The following is an 18,780-nucleotide window of genomic DNA, read 5'->3' as shown; positions in this document are numbered from 1 at the left end:
ACCTAATTTAGAATGAAGTTGGAAACTCTTTAAGGGGTAAAATAAATGCCCCCAAATATTATATCCACTTTTACTTCATAGAATTCTGGGGAAAAATTTGGGATAAGAAAAACATTTGATTTGCAAAATAAAACCTTACTAGTCTGGATTAATTGGGAAGTCAGCCTTGAGTAGCAATTTGCCAGAATTAGAAAATATCATGAAGATAGCTTTAAACTTTCAAAGTGAAAGACGCTCAGTCGTGTCCGACTCTTTGCGACCCCATGAACCACAGCATGCCAGGCCTTCCTGTCCATCACCAACTCCCAGAGCCTACCCATACTCATGTCCATTGAGTCAGTGATGCCATCCAACCATCTCATCCTCTGTCATCCCCTTCTCCTCCTGCCTTCAATCTTTTCCAACATCAGGGTCTTTTTAAATGAGTCATCTCTTCGCATGAGGTGGCCAAAGTATTGGAGTTTCAGCTTCAACATCAGTCCTTCCAATGTACACCTGGAACTGATCTCCTTTAGGATGGACTGGTTGGATCTCCTTGCAGTCCAAGGGACTCTCAAGAGTCTTCTCCAACACCACAGTTCAAAAGCATCAATTCTTCAGTGCTCAGCTTTCTTTATAGTCCAACTCTCACATCCATACATGACCACTGGAAAAATCATAGCCTTGACTAGATGGACTTTTGTTGGCAAAGTAATGTCTCTGCTTTTTAATATGCTGTCTAGGTTGGTCAGAACTTTCCTTCCAAGGGGTAAGTGTCTTTTTATTTATTGGCTGCAACCACCTGCTCATCTGCAGTGATTTTAGAGCCCCCCAAGATAAAGTCAGGCACTGTTTCCACTGTTTCCCCATTTACTTGCCATGAAGTGATGGGACCAGATGCCATGATCTTCGTTTTCGGGTTGTTGAGCTTTAAGCCAACTTTTTCACTCTCCTCTTTCACTTTCATCAAGAGGCTATAGAGTCCATGGAATTCTCCTGGCCACAATTCTGGAGTGGGTAGCCTCTCCCTTCTCCAGGGCATCTTCCCAACTCAGGGATCAAACCCAGGTCTCCCACATTGCAGGCGGACTCTTTACCACGTGAGCCACAAGGGAAGCCCTAAACTTTCAAAGGCTCACTGTAATTTAAAATAAGCCAATGATGAAGCAATGACCAGTGCATGGTTACTTGCTTAGGAGGACAGATATAAGTAGTTAAATCAGTCTATCAAGTATCCGTTTTCATCAATTAAATATGTCCTAGTTGCAAACTTGCTTTTGCAATTCACTTGTTTAAAAACCTCTGGGTTTTTTCCCCTTCTTTTAGCAGAGATGGGGGGTGGGAATCTCTTTGGACTGAATTAATCATAATTTTTGGTTCATTGTCAATCCATGAGCAGCCTGTTTTCACATATTTATTCAGTAATTTTTAATAAAGTCATAAGTACTCATAAACCCACCAGCCCAAACAGCTAGAGAGCAATTTACAGCTAATCATCTGCTACCTCCCATAGAGCCCATCTCCCTCCCCAGTCTGAGGCAAGTCCCAACCCCAAGCCCACGGCCATCACTTCCTGCCTGTCCATTCCACACAAGTTTTATTGCCTCTAGCTATATTCCGCTGGATCATAGAAAAAGCAAGAGAATTCCAGAAAAATATATACTTTTGTTTCAATGACTACACTAAAGCCTTTGTGTGGATCACAACAAACTGTGGAAAATCCTTCAAGAGATGAGAATACCAGACCACCTTACCTGCCTCCTGAGAAATCTGTATGCAGGTCAAGAAGCAACAGTTAGAACCAGACATGGAACAATGGACTGGTTCCAAAAGGGAAAGGAGTAGGTCAAAACTGTATATTGTCACCCTGCTTATTTAACTTACATGCAGAGTACATCATGTGAAATGCCAGGCTGGATGAAGCACAAGTTGGAATGAAGATTGCAGGGGAAAATATCAATAACCTCAGATATGCAGATAACACCACCCTTATAGCAGAAAGGAACTAAAGAGCCTCTTGATGAAACTGAAAGAGGAGAGTGACAAAACTCAACATTCAAAAAACGAAAATCATGGCATCTGGTCCCATCACTTCATGGCAAATAGATGGGGAATAATGGAAACAGTAACAGACTTTATTTTCTTGGGCCCCAAAATCACTGCAGATGGTGACTGAAGCCAAAAGATGCTTGCTCCTTGGAAGAAAAGCTATGACAAACCTAGACAGTGTATTAAAAAGCAGAGATATTACTTTGCCGACAAAGGTCCACCTAGTCAAAGCTATGGCTTTTTTCCCAGTAGTCATGTATGGATATGAGAGTTGGACCATAAAGAAGGCTGAGCACCAAAGAAGTAATGCTTTTGAACTGTGGTGTTGGAGAAGACTCTTGAGAGTCCCTTGGACTGCTAGGAAATCTAACCAGTCTATCCTATAGGAAATCAGTCCTGAATATTCATTGGAAGGACTGATGCTAAAGCTGAAGGAAGCTTCAATACTTTGGCCACCTGATATGAAGAACTGACTCATTGGAAAAGACCCTGATGCTCGGAAAGATTGAAGGCAGGAGGAGAAGGTGACAACAGAGGATGAGATGGTTGGATGGCATCACCAACTTAATGGACACAAGTTTGCACAAGTTCTGGGAGTTGGTGATGGATAGGGAAGCCTGGCATGCTGCAGTCCATGGGGTCACAAAGAGTCGGACATTACTGAGCGACTGAACTGATCGCTATATTCCTATAAGCATATTTTGATTTCAGTTGTTTTAACTCTATCAATAAAGATGTCATGCTATAGGTAGTATTTTTGGGACCTACTTTTTCACATAATATTTCTCCAATTTATTTAACTTATTTAGGAAGAGGTTCACTATGACTCATCTCTTTTGTTTGCTGCCCAATATTCTATTTGGGCACTAACTGCAGAACTATTTACTCATCCACTCTCTCACTGATGGCCTGTATTTCCAGAATTTTGCTGTTGTTTGCAGTGTGACTCTGAAGATTCTCGCTCATATACAAGATCCTCTCTTGGATATTACACATATATTATATTATGTGCCTAGGTCAAAGGGTAGGCAACTACTTGGCTCAGAAGGTGACGACAAATATTTTCTGATGTGGTCATGCCAATCTACTTCCCCAAGCCACATATAAGATACCCTGCAGACCCACATCTCTTCCAGCACTTGGGATTGTCAGTCTTGTTAACATTTGTCCCTGGTTATCAGGCTAGAACCAGCTAGAGGCATCAGCATTTATGAACTGGTGCACTCTAAGTTAATCAGTGTTTTGAAATAAGAAAATACATTTGACTATAAAAATAACTTTCACTATAGAAAATTCAGAAATATAGAAAAGCACCAAAAGAAAAAAATAGTAGCAGCTACAGTATGTCAAGATTTCATATTCATTTGCAGTAATGAAGGAATATTTACCCTATTACAAGGGCAGTCTACAACTGCAATTTATTTAAAGACCCTGGGGAAGACCAGACCAGATCTACCACTGAACATGGCCCTGCTAGTATTCTAACCTGTCAGCTTAGCACCCCCAAAGTGCCACTGCACTGTCCCAGGTGCCCAGGAAGCAGCAAGGCTCTAGCTAAATATCAGAATTAAAAGCTGAAGATGTGCTTTGAAATTCATAACATCTCCCTTATGGGAGGTTCATGTTCTGTACAGTGGTTTCAATCTACACCTCTTTTGATCTGGGAGGAAGGGACTGGAAGTTCTTATTAAACACTTAATAAAAGCAGTTCTTTTATTTTAAATCCATTTTCAGAAACTCCTTTGTAGCAATATACTTCCTTTTAGCAGCAAGATGCCATTAAGGAGAGCAAAAATGGTCTGCAGAATAACAAGGATATCATGGCCAGACTGTGGGTAATTGAATGAAGGTGTTCCCCTAGGCGCGGAGACTCAATTTCTAGGGGCACACTGTATACTTTACATCCACTGGAAAAAGGGAATCAGTGAGCCAGTCCAGCATGAGCAGAAAGTCTGCTCACAGCACACCTTCTGGTGACTAAATTTCAAATTCACTGACGTCCCACTCTGGGCCAGGCACTGTGTTAGACAGTGAGAATTCAGAGAGAAGAACACCGCACCTGCTCTCCAGGCATCGCCATCTGCTTGGGAAGACACAACCCAGGTGACTGTGGAACAAGGAAGAATGAAATAACTGCTATTGTTAACGACCATGGAGAATAGCAGAGACCTGAGTTAGACTTACAAGGACTGGATGTTCCTGATGGAAACAGCACAAGTTTTAAACAGGGCTCTAAAGGGAGATTAGACTACCTACAGGAAAAGTAGAAGGACAAACTTTTTGGCCAATCCAATATTTTTAGAACAACTAAATCAATTTATATTCCTAGGGTATGAGACTGTCTACTGTACTCACACTTTAAATATATTTACTCATTTTATTGATGAGAAATAATTTATCTGTCACTTGAAATCTTTTCTTGAAACTGTGAGGCAAAAACTAGTCTCACAAAAACTCCATTTTAGTAAATTCAAACCATGCCAACAAAGCATTCAATTTTAATATCATAATTAAGAACCTGAGTTTGAGATCACAAAAGATGAACAAATTTCTAATAAGACTAGTTCAAAGCAACAGGAAAGACCCTCACTTCTGGATGTTCAACCTGGGATCGAAGCTACTGAGGGCAGCCCCCCAGATTCATGCTGAGCATCAAGCCAGCCAACATCCTAGAGACCCCTGAGGATGCACCCTGAGGAGTGAGCTTTCTGTCCCGGGCAGAGGGGAAAAGGTTAATGTGGGGAACAGAAGCAAGTTACAGTGCTTTCCTCTCTCCCTGCCATTGACGAAGGGCTGAACTATAACCCCAAAGTCATCCTTCTAAATCAAAAGGCACCAGGAAACTCCAATGCCTCCAGTTTCTTATAAAAGAACTGCTCAGGCACAAGCGTTTGGAGTTAAACTATGGTGTCCAACAAGGGGGTGCCAGGAAGTCAAAGGGTAACCCTCTCCTCCTCAGGATGAATTTCAACCTAGGTCCAAGAAAACTGAGATCAAGAGAAGGCTGTACGTTCACACAGGCTGAGTCCTCTCACTGGCTGGTGTGGACTGCGATGTCCTGGCTGCGGCAAGGGCGGCACACACAGAAACCACCTCTGCACGCGTAGGGGTTCAGGTGGCAGGTGCCGCACACCCGGGTCCCTTCATGATCTCATCTCAGCTCAAGCTCCGCAGTGCGGCCCTACAAGCTTGAAAACCTCATGCTATGAATGTGCTCAAAGAATCCTGGCCTCATGGAGCTCGCTTCCACCAACCAAGGTCATAGAGTTATACAAATCAGAATGCCAGTTTGTTATGTACACTTTATATCTGCAAGTAGATGTCATGAGAAACCAAATGATAGTCAGAAAGTCTGACAAAAAACATCAGGGAGGCAGGACCACCTGAGAGGTCTCTCCACTGAGGGTCACTGCAGACCCTGTGCGTCCTGCCTGCGGTGGCCTTCATCTAGTTCATTTCTCGTCATCCTTCTGCGCTCAGCTCAAACACACCTTCCTCAAGAACCCCCTGCAACTCCCAGTGTGGGTTTCCCCACCGCTTACACATTTTCACTACCCCCTGCAATTTTAAGTACTTACAGCAATTTTCATTAAAAGACCATATCTGCTCTATTTTTTTTTTCACTTCCCTCAGAGCAGGAGCTATGCCTGCCACCTTGACCACTCTGCCTGATCTCCAGTGGATGCAGCACGTAGTAGGCACTCAAGTAAGTGTGGAAGGGTGGGGAGGAGGAGCGCATAATGATTGCCTGTCCACTATGATGAGAACAGCCTTCCGACGGGACCTAGAGTCCTTTTGTCAAGATTCTCTCTCCCTTTGCACAAGATTAGAAATGGGCACGGCTGAAGTCTGCCCTACTTATGGTCCCGTTTCTGTATTTTTACTGCTGACCAACCCTTCCCTTCTCACATTTCCTTTGGATATGCAATACCTTTGACCGGGTTACAGGTTAATCAGACTGGTCTAAGCACCTTTCTGTCTGCTGAAACAGCTCTGTGTACCCCTGGCCTAATCTATTTTACGGTCATTTATAGTTAAATCTGGGGAGTAGCCTTACATCCAAGTTCGAGGGGTTCCCACTCTGCGAAGCCCCTGTGGTCGCCAACCCATGTGCCAGCATCAAGGACAGGGATGCCCCAGGAGGCAGGGCAGCCGGGGGAGAAACCGAGCGGCAGTGTGCGCGTGTGGCTGACGCCTGCTTGTGCTTCCCACACACAGAAGCTAGAGATGACATTTTTACATGCTTCGGCTATTGTCTCAAGTATGATATTAATTTTGATAATTAAAAACAGAACCAGTACTGGCCCGGGAGTGTGGCTGAGATCGAGATTGTTTTGATCCTAGCCCTGACACTAACTCACTGTCAGCAAGTCCCATTCCGTGCCGGCTTCCGTCAAATAATGAGTTGGCCTTGATGACCACCAGGGCCCCTTCCGGCCTTGACAGTTCATTTTCCAATGGTTATTTTTTGTCTAAGAGCTCATCTCAGACCTGATAAATACCCGAAGATCAATCCAGCTGCTGGCAATGACTACCGTACACTCGGGAGTCTGAGTTAAGCACCTATCTCTAAAGAAATCACTGCCACATCTTAGGATTTTCATGATTACAAATAAAATCATTAGAGGAAAGCAGATGTCCCAGGGACCTGACACCAGCTCACAAAGCAGATTCTCTGACACAGATCTTCTCAACATTTGTTAATCACAGGACGGAGGACTGAGACGTCTGGGAAATCTGGCTATGACCCAGCTCTCAGGGACTCTCTTCCTTCCATCTTCCCAGAAACAGGGTCCTTATGGAAATTACTTTCTATATATAAAATATATATTTTTATATATACATATATTTCTATATATAAAATAGTCAATTATGATTAAACATTTCCATGAGTATATAACTTCTACAATATTTGCAAAAAACAGCACTTTTCTTCCCTATCCTTGATATTGGAAGTTCAACTTCCTTCACCTCAGCCTCCCAACGCACAGATCCTGTCACTGGTGATAAATTCTCAAACAGGCGTTCAGTTGTAGTACAAACTCATTATGAATCTGTTTATAACCAAAGAAGCATCTCAATTTTAATTAGCTAATATGTTAAATTCAAAGTCATGTTTATGTTTAAACATTCTACAAACCCATCTTAGAAAATGGGCATGTCTGATGAGGCCCTTCCCTGTCTGAAAGGAAATTACTGAAAAGAATAAAGACAATCTGCTAAGGGGTTTGTACTCCAGAGACACATATTTGCTTCTGCTACAGCAACTGTGAAGAGACTGAGCACAAGTGTGTGGATTTCAGAAGATTTCTGCAAGTAAGATGTTTGTAAAGGAAGAGACAAACGGAAACCCCCGTACCTGAAGGCAGGCCCAGGAGCGCTGCCCTCCTTACCTCGAGTAGCAGGAGTCCACACCCAGGGCCTCCCGCACGCTGGCAACGTGCTGCTCCAGGGCCGAGCTTGCGGCTGATGGAAGGGCTGTGCTGCTGCCTGTCTGGAAGTCACTGGAGTTTTCTACCGTGGTGTCTCCCAGGTAGTGTTCATGAAACTTCAGAATTCCTGAAATAAGACAAGCACAACCAACATTACATCTGACAGGGGGGTAAGGGGAAGGGGCAGGGCAAGGGGCAACAAGGTCAAAGCTACGTGACCAAAAGGTCAAAGATGACAAGCGTGCTGTCCTCCAAATCATGGGAAGAAATCCTAAAATCCTAGGTCTTTCAGAATTCTAATCAGTACCATTTTTACAATTTTCACTATCAGGTTTGGTGCATGAAAACAAGGAATTCAAGACAGGACTTTTGCCTTTGATGATATATATTCAGAAGCTCCGGGACTGATGGCTAGTTCACATATTTTAAAACAGATGCATCTCAGAAACAGCAACCAGGGAAAGTTCCCTTTGAGGAATGGTGTGTGCGCATGCCAAAGGTATATTCTCCCCAGAAGCTGAACTCCTGACAAAAACTGTAGCTAGCCAAATATAGACCTTTCACAAAAGCAAAGCAAAATAAATACGCAGCATTAAGGCCAGATAAAAACATTTTAAACCATCTTTAAATAAGACCAACTGGTCAATGGTCATTAATGGATTAAAGGAGCAAAAAATGATGGCTGTATGAAACCGAGGCAGTCTGCAGTGGTTTTCTGGCAATAAACACAGGACATATTCTCAAATGGTAATGAGGTGTGTCAGCCCTAGAAAATGCTGGTCCTCTCTGATTGGATTAAAGCCCCAGTGAAAGCTTCAGAGTCTAATTAAGGGCAAAGAGAAACGGAAAGAGAAACAATAGGAGCCTCATTATACATGACTCGTTATTACAGGGATTTGGATATGCCACCTGTCAAATCATGTCCCCAAAACATAACCACCACGGAGAGAGAGAACGTGCTCGATGCCTCCATCATCAGCTGTATCCTCCTGAGCACCAGGGCCCGCAGGGGGCTGGGATACAGAGATTCAGCCCACTGTATCTGACACTCACCAAGTCACCACAGACATCACAACTCAAAACCGTTAGCATATAAAGATCAGAGGCAAGAATGTTCTTTATGGGAAGCCTATGGAAATGTGGGATTAAGGGGAAAATTACAAAGAGTAATCCTGCTGAGGCATGGAATGTATAGGCATTCTCAGAATGTAATCAGAACCCAAGAAGTACCTCAGAGCTATCATCCAGCAATCATTTTTTAAATTAAAGGAACAGAGAGGTAATCAAGAAAAGCTTGTCAGTTCGCCTTGGCAGTTGAACTTTTTGAAACTGGCTTACAGATATCCAAGAAGCCCATTCTTCAAGATTCCCAATTATAAGATCCACTTCCCCAGTCAATAAACTCTAATTGGATCTGGTGTGTCTCCAACATGGTAAAACCATCAGCATTTTATTATGCAAAAAATATGGCCCTAACAGCTAATTAGTGGTTCTGTACTTAGTGAAGCTGTTAAAGTCTGAACATTTAATCCTGATTTAATCAAAGGGGATTTTTATTTCTGAAACAGATTAACAAATGAACTGGTTAAAAATGGGTTTTGCTAAACTCAGAAATTTCAAGCATGAGACTTCATTGATATACTGTGATAAGAGTTGCCATCACCATTTCAGTCTCTTTAACTGGACCACAACAAAGGGTCACAATTATTAAATCATATCGAGAAAGAACTCATTAGGACTTAACAGTTATCGCTTTATTAGCTAGTGAACAACAGTTGCCTAAAAATAGGGCGCTGGTGACATTAATCCTCCTGTTCTTAGTCTTCCTTGATAAATGCTTCCACATTCACCAGCGAGAAGCTGTGATTTCTTGGGGGAATGAAAAAGCTGGGCTGTCTTATTAATTGAATGCCCCACCACCAGCTACCCACTGAGGTTGAGGTTTCACTGAAAGCCAACATTAGCTCCTGGATCTGATCTATGGTAATGCACCTCTCCCACCTCTGTTCATTAGACTTTCACAGTCTGCTGTTTTAATTGCCCTGTTCCCAAGGAAAGAGATCTTACCTGCCCCAGGAGCCAGCAGCCAGCTGTAGAGGTAGCCCGCCGCCAGGGAGTAGTAAAGCACTAGTCCCCTCTGGCCATTAACCATCTCTAAGATCTGATCAACAGTGACCGGGGAGTAGGGGTCAGAGTCCTGCTGTCCTGTTTGTCGTTCTACCAGGAGATCTGCAAACGCCCTTGTCCGTCCTCTTTCTGCCACGGCCAGAGCTTCATCATGATGGCCTAGGAGACAAAGGGATAGGCTGGGAGTCCACAGGGAGTGTGCTTATCAGAGAGGGCCTCCAGGTCCAGAGACCCTGGGCAGGCAGAAGCCCCATGGCCTCTGCACGCCAACACGTGGCAGACTCTCAGTCAGACTGCCTCAGAGGCCGCATGCAGTGACCACGCTTCTCAAAGCCCCCGGGTTCAGATCCTGCACTCCTGAAAGCTGCTGGGCTTCCCTGTCTGGCAGCTACCTCAGGAGAGCTGCTGACAGCATCCATCCTAGCCTTGCCTACTCTCCCTCCTCAACCCAAGCTGCTCCAGGCCTTCTGGCTTCTGACCCCATCCCCTTGGCTCACTGAACCTGATGTTCTGCTCTCTGGTTACCCTCTCACTTTCCTGCTCAGCTTGGTTCTGATTTGGTCGTGACAGTTGATCCCTCTGGGACATGGCTTCTGACCATCTTTCTATTTCTCCTTGATGTAGCTCCTCCGTGCATCACATTGACCAGCCCCGTTGCCACATTTCACACCAAATTATACCTCTGTGTTCTTACACATGCTGGTCCATCTGCTAGAGTGCCTTTTCCTCCGTCACTTGAAACAAGGACTCCTGACAGCTGTCCTGCCTATCTCAACAACTAAATGAGGCCCTACACATGGAGATGCCTGGTAGGCAGCATTCAAAGCACGGTGCATATGTAAGTGACATTATAATCGCTGGAGCTTATACCTTATTCCATTCTGGGGTTCCATAAACTTGCTTCTTGTCTCTTCTAGTTCCCACAGGCAAAGGGTTCAAACCTCCGAGGTCTCTAATTCTTTGAAATTGCTTTTCTCTTTCCAGTTTTTCCTCAGTCTTTTGATCCAACCTCTAAACCCACTTTGTCTAAGAAACTAGTCTGTAATCTAGTTTAAAAGCTAATGCACAATAATGAGAGCACAAAAGACACAGCAACATCCTTTCAAATGAAGATTGTTAGAAGAAATACAATGCAGAGGATTTACTTGCAATTGTAAATGTACAAACGGAAGAGCTGCTAGAATGAAGGTCCGAAGAGAGAGTGGGCAGAAGCAGGAGACCAGATGCCTCAACTCCAACAGCACTGCGAGGATGCCCCACTTCCTGCAGGCCGTGTATCAGCAGACAAGCGGGGATTTACAGGTGTGTATGCAAATGTCTCCTCTTCCTTTATTAAGTTATTAGCTGGAACAGCAGGGACGATTTCTATACACACTGGAAAACTGGCCCCAAAGTGCTAGACAGACTTAACATTGTGATTATAACAGATAATAAATTGCAATCCCAGGCAATGAGCACAGTTAATAGACACATTTTTAAGGGGAAGTTTGAGCATTCATATATATATATAAAGCCAAGGATAGGTTATTGGTGAGGCCTTAACAACCAACTTCAAAGACATTGTTAATTCCAGTGGACACCTACTTAACCCAGCTTCTGGGCTGCGGGAAATGGTCTGCAGAGACGGGCAGGCCTGAGGAGAGGCAGAGCTGGAATCAGGTGGCTGCCACAGTTAGGCCAGGTAAGGGGCGGGGTGCTGCCCCAATGCAACGTGGCACCCCGGCCCGGGAGAGTTGTCACTGAGAGTGTCACGGCCACGGGGCAGACAGTACACATGTTTACTAGACAGCAGCATTAAAGGATGTGTGGCAATGAACCAGGGAAGAGGCCAGTGACTTCTCAGGCGCCTGCCCCCATGTACCGTGGGCAGAGGGAAGCTGGTGGGAGCACCTGCTTCAGGTACCCTGTCTCCAGGGCACCTCCTCTGGCTCCTGGGTCTGCCTGCCAAGCCTCTTTGTTTCCACAACCAAATCACACCCTACTGGACCCCCAACTTTCATCTGCTGACGAACTAAGAGCTTCCAGAGGTCAGGAGCTGGGCCTTCTTGACCAGCACGTGGCACAACATTTGTTGGATGTATGAATAAATTTTTGAAGGCAAGGCTGTGGTTGTGGCTTCAGTTCTGCCATGACAACAAATTGTATTTCATCACGGTGCTCACTAAACGACTCAGACATGGGGTGCACACTCGGGGTGGAAACCCCACCGCTCGCTCTCACCGAGGCTGACGAGTACTCGCTGCAAGGCCTGGTAGGAGGACGTCTGCAGGTCGAAGAGGGAGAGCTTGTAGTCCGTGCTCAGCTGCGCTTCGTGTCGGATTGTCTCAAACAAGGCTGATGCCCGGTAGAGCTGCAAGGGAGGGAAGACAACATTATCCATTGTCCAGAAACTACAGGACAGCCGTTCCCTGACTAGAGACCACTGCTGCTCACATCTTGGTATACCATGGAAAAGTTGTTTTCAGAGTCTCCATTTCCAGACCTGAAAAGGCATCAGTTTGATCATACTTGGTAAATTACAGTTTGTGTAATCAATTTTTGACAGACAAGGGGATCTAAAAGACAGGGGTAATAGACTCATAGTCTGAAAGTTGTGAAAAAAGATCAGCTATTAATGCAATCAAGTCCTGATTTTGATTAAAACAAACGAAAAGCCTCTGCTCTTGTCATCAAGCCACTGTAATTCACCACCCCACACGCCTCGCAGTGCAGAAGGGCTGGGATGGGAGCGGGTGGGGGGTGGGGGGGGCAGGCTGGAGACGCCTGAGGCAGGGGGCGTGGGGGGAGAGGGTGAGCTGTGAGGACAGCTGTGCTCTCAGGAGGAGGAGGGGGCTTTGTGCAGGCTGTTCTGAACCAGATGTTGCTGCGCACAGCCGTGCTCCAAGAACCGTGTCCACGCACATGGACGCCCTGACACCAGACACGCAGTGCTCCTGAGGAGACACTGTCCTGCTGCTCTCATGGCTTTTCTCCGTGACCTATAGGTCCCTTTTCTCCGGGACCATGAGGCTTTTCTCCGATACCTATAGGTGGAAACAGTATCAAAATTTAAATTCATGCAAATGTAAAGAACAGCATTCTAAGACTAAGGGACTGAGACCAGGAGAGAGGAACGTACTCCCTCGTGACCCTGCCACGAATTTGCTGGGGGACTTTCAGCAAGATTCGGAGCCTCGGCTTCTTATCTATAAAGGGATGGCTATCACTCTAGCTCACAGGGTCACTGAGGAATACACTCAGTCAGTGAAAGTACTTTGAAAACTATAAATCACTGTATCAATAAAAATTTTAATATCTGAAACCAGGAAACCAGAGGATTAATTCTTTAAATTGTAAAATGCCGTAACATCCCAGGATGCTATGGCACAAGTTCAGGCACATCATGTCCTCAATCCCAGCAGCACCTCGGATGGGAGCCTGGATTCACCAATCCTGGGCCCCTTTGCTAGCACAGCGGCCTCCATGCTAAGGGCTGCCTCAGCGGCTGAGCACGTGATTTTTGAAGCCATCTCACAACTCTTGCAACCCAACAGAGTGATCTTTGACTAGAGACCACTCCAGGGATCTTTCTAATTTCCAGAGTCAGCCTGAGAGAACATTTCTCTTCAACTCTTGGTTGAACATATGCAGAAACATGAACTCTGTGTGTGTGTGTGTGTGTGTGTGTGTGTGTGTGTGTGTGTGTGAGAGAGAGAGAGAGAGAGAGAGAGAGAGAGAGAGGGAGGGAGAGAAAGAGAGGGAGAGGGAGAGGGAGAAGGGAAAGAGGCATCTAATGATATAATTAGAAACCTACAAAGACAGTAAATCCAATAATTACAAATTCTTGGATTACTTCTGTCAAAAAATGTATGTAATGTCATATTAAGGTTTTATGAGGAACAGCAGCACATAATACAAGAATTCCAAAGAAATTATTGAGAAATCTATCACACAAGTGAACAAGTCTTTACTATGGTTCAACGTGTCTGGGCTGATAAAGGCTGGATATCTTGTGCCTCATCTCAAGAGCACAAGTCAACACCTTCTGATAAATGTCATCACTGTTAGGATAGTAATCTCAAGATCTTCCATGCTTCTAGAAACAAAATCTACTCAGAAAAGGGTTCTCCTGCTCACCTGATGTTGGGCCTCCTCCAGATTCCCGCTCGCCCAGAGGGAGAGGCCAAGACCATGGCGAATTTTGGCTTCATCTTCTCTTCGGCCCAGCTGCTCTGCTAACCTTAAACCTGAATTCAGAGAGAGAAATCTTGAGGATGTATAGAAGACAGACAATTCCACCCTGCCAAGGAGTTCTAGAGGGTAATTCTGCCTCAGGTGGATATAAAGATTGTCAGCAACACAGTGAGATAAAATGCAGGACACAAGCAGACTCGGCCAAGGCAGAGTAAGCATTCTTTGCAAATTCTGTGTTAGCAGCGACCTTTCCAGGTCACTCCAAGATGCCCCCGCAAAAGCTCAGGCGGTGGCTATCAGCAGGAGACGGGCTTGCAGGGCAGGCAGAAACACCGAAGCAAATAGAACCCAACTGGCTGCCTTCCCCACTGTGAAATCCCTAGCTTTGCGAATGAAAACTCCAGGCCTATAAATGTATCGAACCCAATTCTCTGGCTGGCAGTAGTGTTTCTGACAGCTCCACAATCAAGTACAGAAGCCCAGCTCAGATCTCTCCTATCACCTGTGCACAGCATCCAACCAGCATCGACGGGAGACACATCGGATGTCCTGGAAGCAGAATGCTCGCACCGCCTGACCCTGCCTTCTGTTACTCGTACCACTGACACATTTCACATCCGATCTGCTTTTCCTTTAAGGCTGAGACTTTGATGTGCCTCAGTGGGGATGCAGAACAAGTGCTTTTGTGAGTCAAAGCTTTAGATGAGACTATCCTCATTCTACTGGCCTTCGGATAGGCACCGGCAGTTTGGGTCACTTACTCACAGCAAGCTTCTGGATTTCAGGACACTGGCAACCTCCAGGGCTTTGAGCGAGTCAAATCCGAAGGCAACCTTTTATTGTGTGGGTCACCAAGCAGTTCTCAGCATCACTCTGCCCTCGTTACCCTGCTCTCTGTACTGAGAAGTCAGCTTGTGCCGAGACGGCAGGAAGGCCCCCATGCTACAACTGTACACACAAGGAAGGACTTCCTCTTTATAATCTAATTCAGGGTGAATGGGAACCTACCTCTGAGCATGCTGGGCCCACTCAGTTTCAGACTTCTGGAAAAGAATCGAGTCAGCTGAGAAGCTAATAAAAGTGAGACTCGGGTTCAAGTTCCATAAAATATCATGTATCTCAAAATGCACATAACTCAGAAAACTTAGCAACAGCATTTTACATTTAAATCATGTCACTGGGTAACAAAAACAATATGTACTTGAAAATTATTCACATTTTAAAATACTTCATAGAGTAGGAACAGAAATAGAAGAAATGGTTCTTGGGTGAAAACCAGGAGGAGGCTGGCTGTTTAACCTCCAACCAGCTAACTCTATTCACTCTTCAGGATTGCTCTCCTTGCTGGGCCTGGGCCTCCGAGCTGGAAGTCCCTGTGGCAGCCCTCCAGAAGGTATGCTCTGTGCAAGCAGCGACTTGACCATGCTTCCCGCTGGATCCCATAGTGGGGACCCTCGCTGGCCCCATGGTCAGTGGTTCAACAGTGAAGAGCAAACACGGCAGACACGACATCTGCGCTGTCCCAGTTTCCACCTGCTTCTGCTCTGAGGATCTGACCCAGACATCCGGTTCTCCTGGAGCCAAATTGGCTCTAGCTCCCTTGCTTTATTTGCAAAAAGAGAAAAAACTGGATAAGACCAGTGGTTTCAATCAAGGGTAACTATACGACCCACAGAGCTTGTTCAAAGGACTCTGACCAGGCCCACTATGAGATTCTATTACACATGGGCGGTGTGATGCTAGTGCACAGCCCCTTCTGAAAGTCAGGAAAGAGAACTAAAGTGGTTTCCAACTGAACTGTTCCCTCTCTGCAAGAGTCTGAAGACCCAACTCAAAGCACTCAGAAAATGCCCAATAGGGGTTCTGCACCTATAACAACTCATGTGAAGAGGCATCTGGATGGGCCCAAGGGGAACATCAGGCTCTGGGGTAGATCACATCCACTAAAAAGACACCGTGGAGACGCCACAATAAGAATTTAGATCTCTGCAAGACTTAAAATTACAACAATAAAAAAAAAAAAACAGCCTTCCATAAATATAGAATTATGTTACAATATCTCAGGCAAAGCAGCTGCTTCATGGAAATAATATTTCAGAAAAAACCAAAGAACACAGCTGAAAGGTTTTGTCATACGCTAGGTCTGAATTTAATAGTTTTCACACATTCAACTGAAAACTGCCCCCAGTCTGTTAGAATTTTACCACAGTCTAATTTCAGGAAACCAAAAGCCAACTCTCATGTTTCATGCATTGAGGCAGAGCTCCCATTGAGTGGGAGTCAAATAATGTCTGGGGAGTGGCTTTCAGCCTCCCAGTAACCTCTCAGCCTGGGCAGGCCAGGGCAAGACCTGGTCTGTGCAGAGGACCACCCTGACCATCAGCCGCTGGCCCGTTCTCCACTCCATGTGCTGCCTCCCAGCTGGGGCTCAGGAGTGATCGTGGACGCGACTGCGCCAGCCTGGCTCTGTTCTAGGGGGCTGCGTGGAGTCTTGTGCTGTTCCTGGGATCAAGAAACCTGGGCTGAGCCCCATGCCACCACTGACTGACCACGAGGTCAGGATCAAGCCACTGCACTCTGAGCCTCAGGTCACTTAGCTGCCAATGAGAATGAAAAGATACACCTCTCAGGGTTACTAAGAGAATTAAATCCAATTAGATAAACTATGTATGGGAAGTTTTCTGGAAACCACACATGAGCATTTTTGCTGGAAATCAGTACCCCTTTCCTTTTACTCAAGAGCCAAGAACACTGTGTCTGCTGTGCCCCCTCCCAGGTGGTAACACACCATGGCCCTGTGAGAAGAAGTGCTTTCCAGGAGGGTTTCCGGAGTGGAGGGCAAACACACTGCCGCAGGGCTTCTGCGTGGTGAGGGAGGAAGCACTGCAGGCTCACCTGTGTGCAGGTAGCCACATGGAGTCTCTGCCAGAGAGGGAACAGAGCCAGGGAACTGAGGGAAGCAGGCACTTTCCGGGCCGGCCGGAAGCGACCGCACTGTGGCTCCAGCCCAGCCCCGGAGGTAACCAATGCCGGGAAACCTGGCTGACGGCTTGAGCGACCCTCAGACGGATGCTACTGGATTAGACCCTGGCACCACCTTGAAATGGACTTCTACACAGTGCTGATGCAGCTCAGGTATTGTCTAGCAGACAACGGGCTCAGAACCACTGCGCATCTCCTGATGCAGAGCATTAACCTGTACGTGCTTAGATCTAACTTCACCTTGTGGAGAAGGTGTTTTTCATTCAGTGGAGGGTTCTGAAAGGCAAGGAGGGTGTCAGCCCCCTGGACAGCTGGCTAGCATAGTGAGACAAGCTGGGTGATGCATCCAGGAGAGCGGAAAGAACTGTGAACTCTCAAGGAGCACCCACGGGAGGACACCATGGTTTTGGAATTGAATTGATGATATAGCCTCTGAATCCTCACTCCAGGTCAAGATGGTCACTCACATGAGTGCATTTCCTCCTGGGCAGACTGTGAGCTCAGTCTCAGAGTGGACCGAGAAGCTGCACAGACCTTTCCACTTACCTTCCTGCAAGTACATGACTGCCTGGGAGTAGTTCTGCAGAGCATGATGCGTCCTTCCGAGGCTGCTGTAAGACACCGTCTTGGCCACCAAGTCGTTCATCTGTGCAGCGATGCTCAAGTGCTGCTCCTGATAGACCACAGCTCTCTCAAAGGTGCCCAGGGACTCATAGGTCAGGCCCAGGTTCCCGTAGGCCCGGCCCTGGCATGTGGGGTTGTTGGTCTCCTCGGCAATCTGCAGATCCAGCTGGTGGTACTGCAGGGCTGTATCGTACTCCCCCATCTGCTGGTACACACCCCCCAGGCCACAGGCTGCATCACTTTCCAGAGCTCGGTCCTTCATCTCTCTAGCAATGTTCAGCTGGCGTTCAAGGCAGGAAATGGCTTGTTCATAATTCCCTAATTGGCTGTGCAGACTTCCCAGCTCGCCGTAGGCCTGGGCTTTATTAAAGGCCTCCCCAAGCTCGTGGGCGACCACAAGCCTCTTTTCAAAGCACACCAGGGCTTGCTGCAAGCTCCCCATTGCCCTGTGGGGATGTAGACAGAAAAGCAATGATATTATTTTGTGCAGGTGCAGACATGCTAAAGCCCCTGAGAAAATGAAAAGCATTTGTCACTGTCACTTACTATAGAAGCTCTTAACTCCTCTTCTAGCTAAAATCTATCATGTGCCCTTAGAGTGAGATGCAGGGGAATTTCATAATCTGGAAAGCAATTCAAGAGTCATCCCTTAGTGACCTTCCCAAGAGCCTGAGATTCAATGGGATATACACCCCAGAGGAAACATAAAATATATTAATAGGCACAATGATAGCAAGTGAACTGTTTGGTTCTTTGGGCCTCCCAATTTCCACTACCGCACAGACTATGTTTTTGAAATCATTTTACAATGGCGATAAATCTTTCACCCTGAGCTTCTCAGAGCACTCTGTGGGTGATGATTTAGTCTGACCCTTGCCCTTCCTCCTCTCCAGGAGCCCTAATCCCCTGCCTGTCTGGAGAGGCCATATATTCTGCAGACACAGACACCCTCTTGGGTTCCCCACACCCAGGAGGAAAGCAGCGCCTTGGTCGACAGTGGGTCTTGTTGTGCTGCTGAGAGATGACACAGTAAGAGGGAGAAGGGCGTGGACTCCGGCAGCAGACCAAACCAGTTGTGTAGGACACATGGATTCCCTTCCCTGAGCTTCAGTTTCTGGACGCTGATAAATCCCATATCCTGTAGCCAATGATGACCAATGTAGACTAATACACAACTACAATAAATATTAAACAAGATATCTACACAAAGTGCCTAGCATGATGATAGTATATGCTCGTTTACTCCCCATCTTTTGAGGTGGCTTTCCCTAAAAGCAACAATATGGGGTCCAAGTAACCGGTGGGTAGAGATGTTATATTAATGAACACATTCATATAATGTGAGGGGCAATCAGAAAAGATAAGTTAGATCAATTCACTCATCTTTCACCTTCCTGTTTTCTCTTTTAGTCTG

At 46.0% G+C, this 18,780-nt stretch overlaps 1 protein-coding gene across 3 annotated transcripts in view; it reads right to left on the bottom strand.

Annotated features, from left to right (window-relative positions):
- Positions 1–18,780, bottom strand: part of TTC28 (tetratricopeptide repeat domain 28) — a 575,569-nt gene that overhangs the window by 82,949 nt on the left and 473,840 nt on the right. For all 3 annotated transcript variants that reach the window (XM_061141642.1, XM_061141643.1, XM_061141644.1), the window contains 5 exons: positions 17,289–17,812; positions 13,704–13,813; positions 11,808–11,937; positions 9,528–9,746; positions 7,422–7,587 (listed from right to left, as the gene is read on the bottom strand). In XM_061141642.1, coding sequence (XP_060997625.1) covers positions 7,422–7,587; positions 9,528–9,746; positions 11,808–11,937; positions 13,704–13,813; positions 17,289–17,812 — 1,149 coding nt within the window. The remainder of the gene's footprint in view (positions 1–7,421; positions 7,588–9,527; positions 9,747–11,807; positions 11,938–13,703; positions 13,814–17,288; positions 17,813–18,780) is intronic.

Source organism: Dama dama, chromosome 5 (assembly GCF_033118175.1).
Source record: "Dama dama isolate Ldn47 chromosome 5, ASM3311817v1, whole genome shotgun sequence".
Classification (NCBI taxonomy): Eukaryota; Metazoa; Chordata; class Mammalia; order Artiodactyla; family Cervidae; genus Dama; species Dama dama.
The sequence above is the reverse complement of the archived record's forward strand: the minus strand, read 5'-3'. Positions and strand labels throughout refer to the sequence as shown.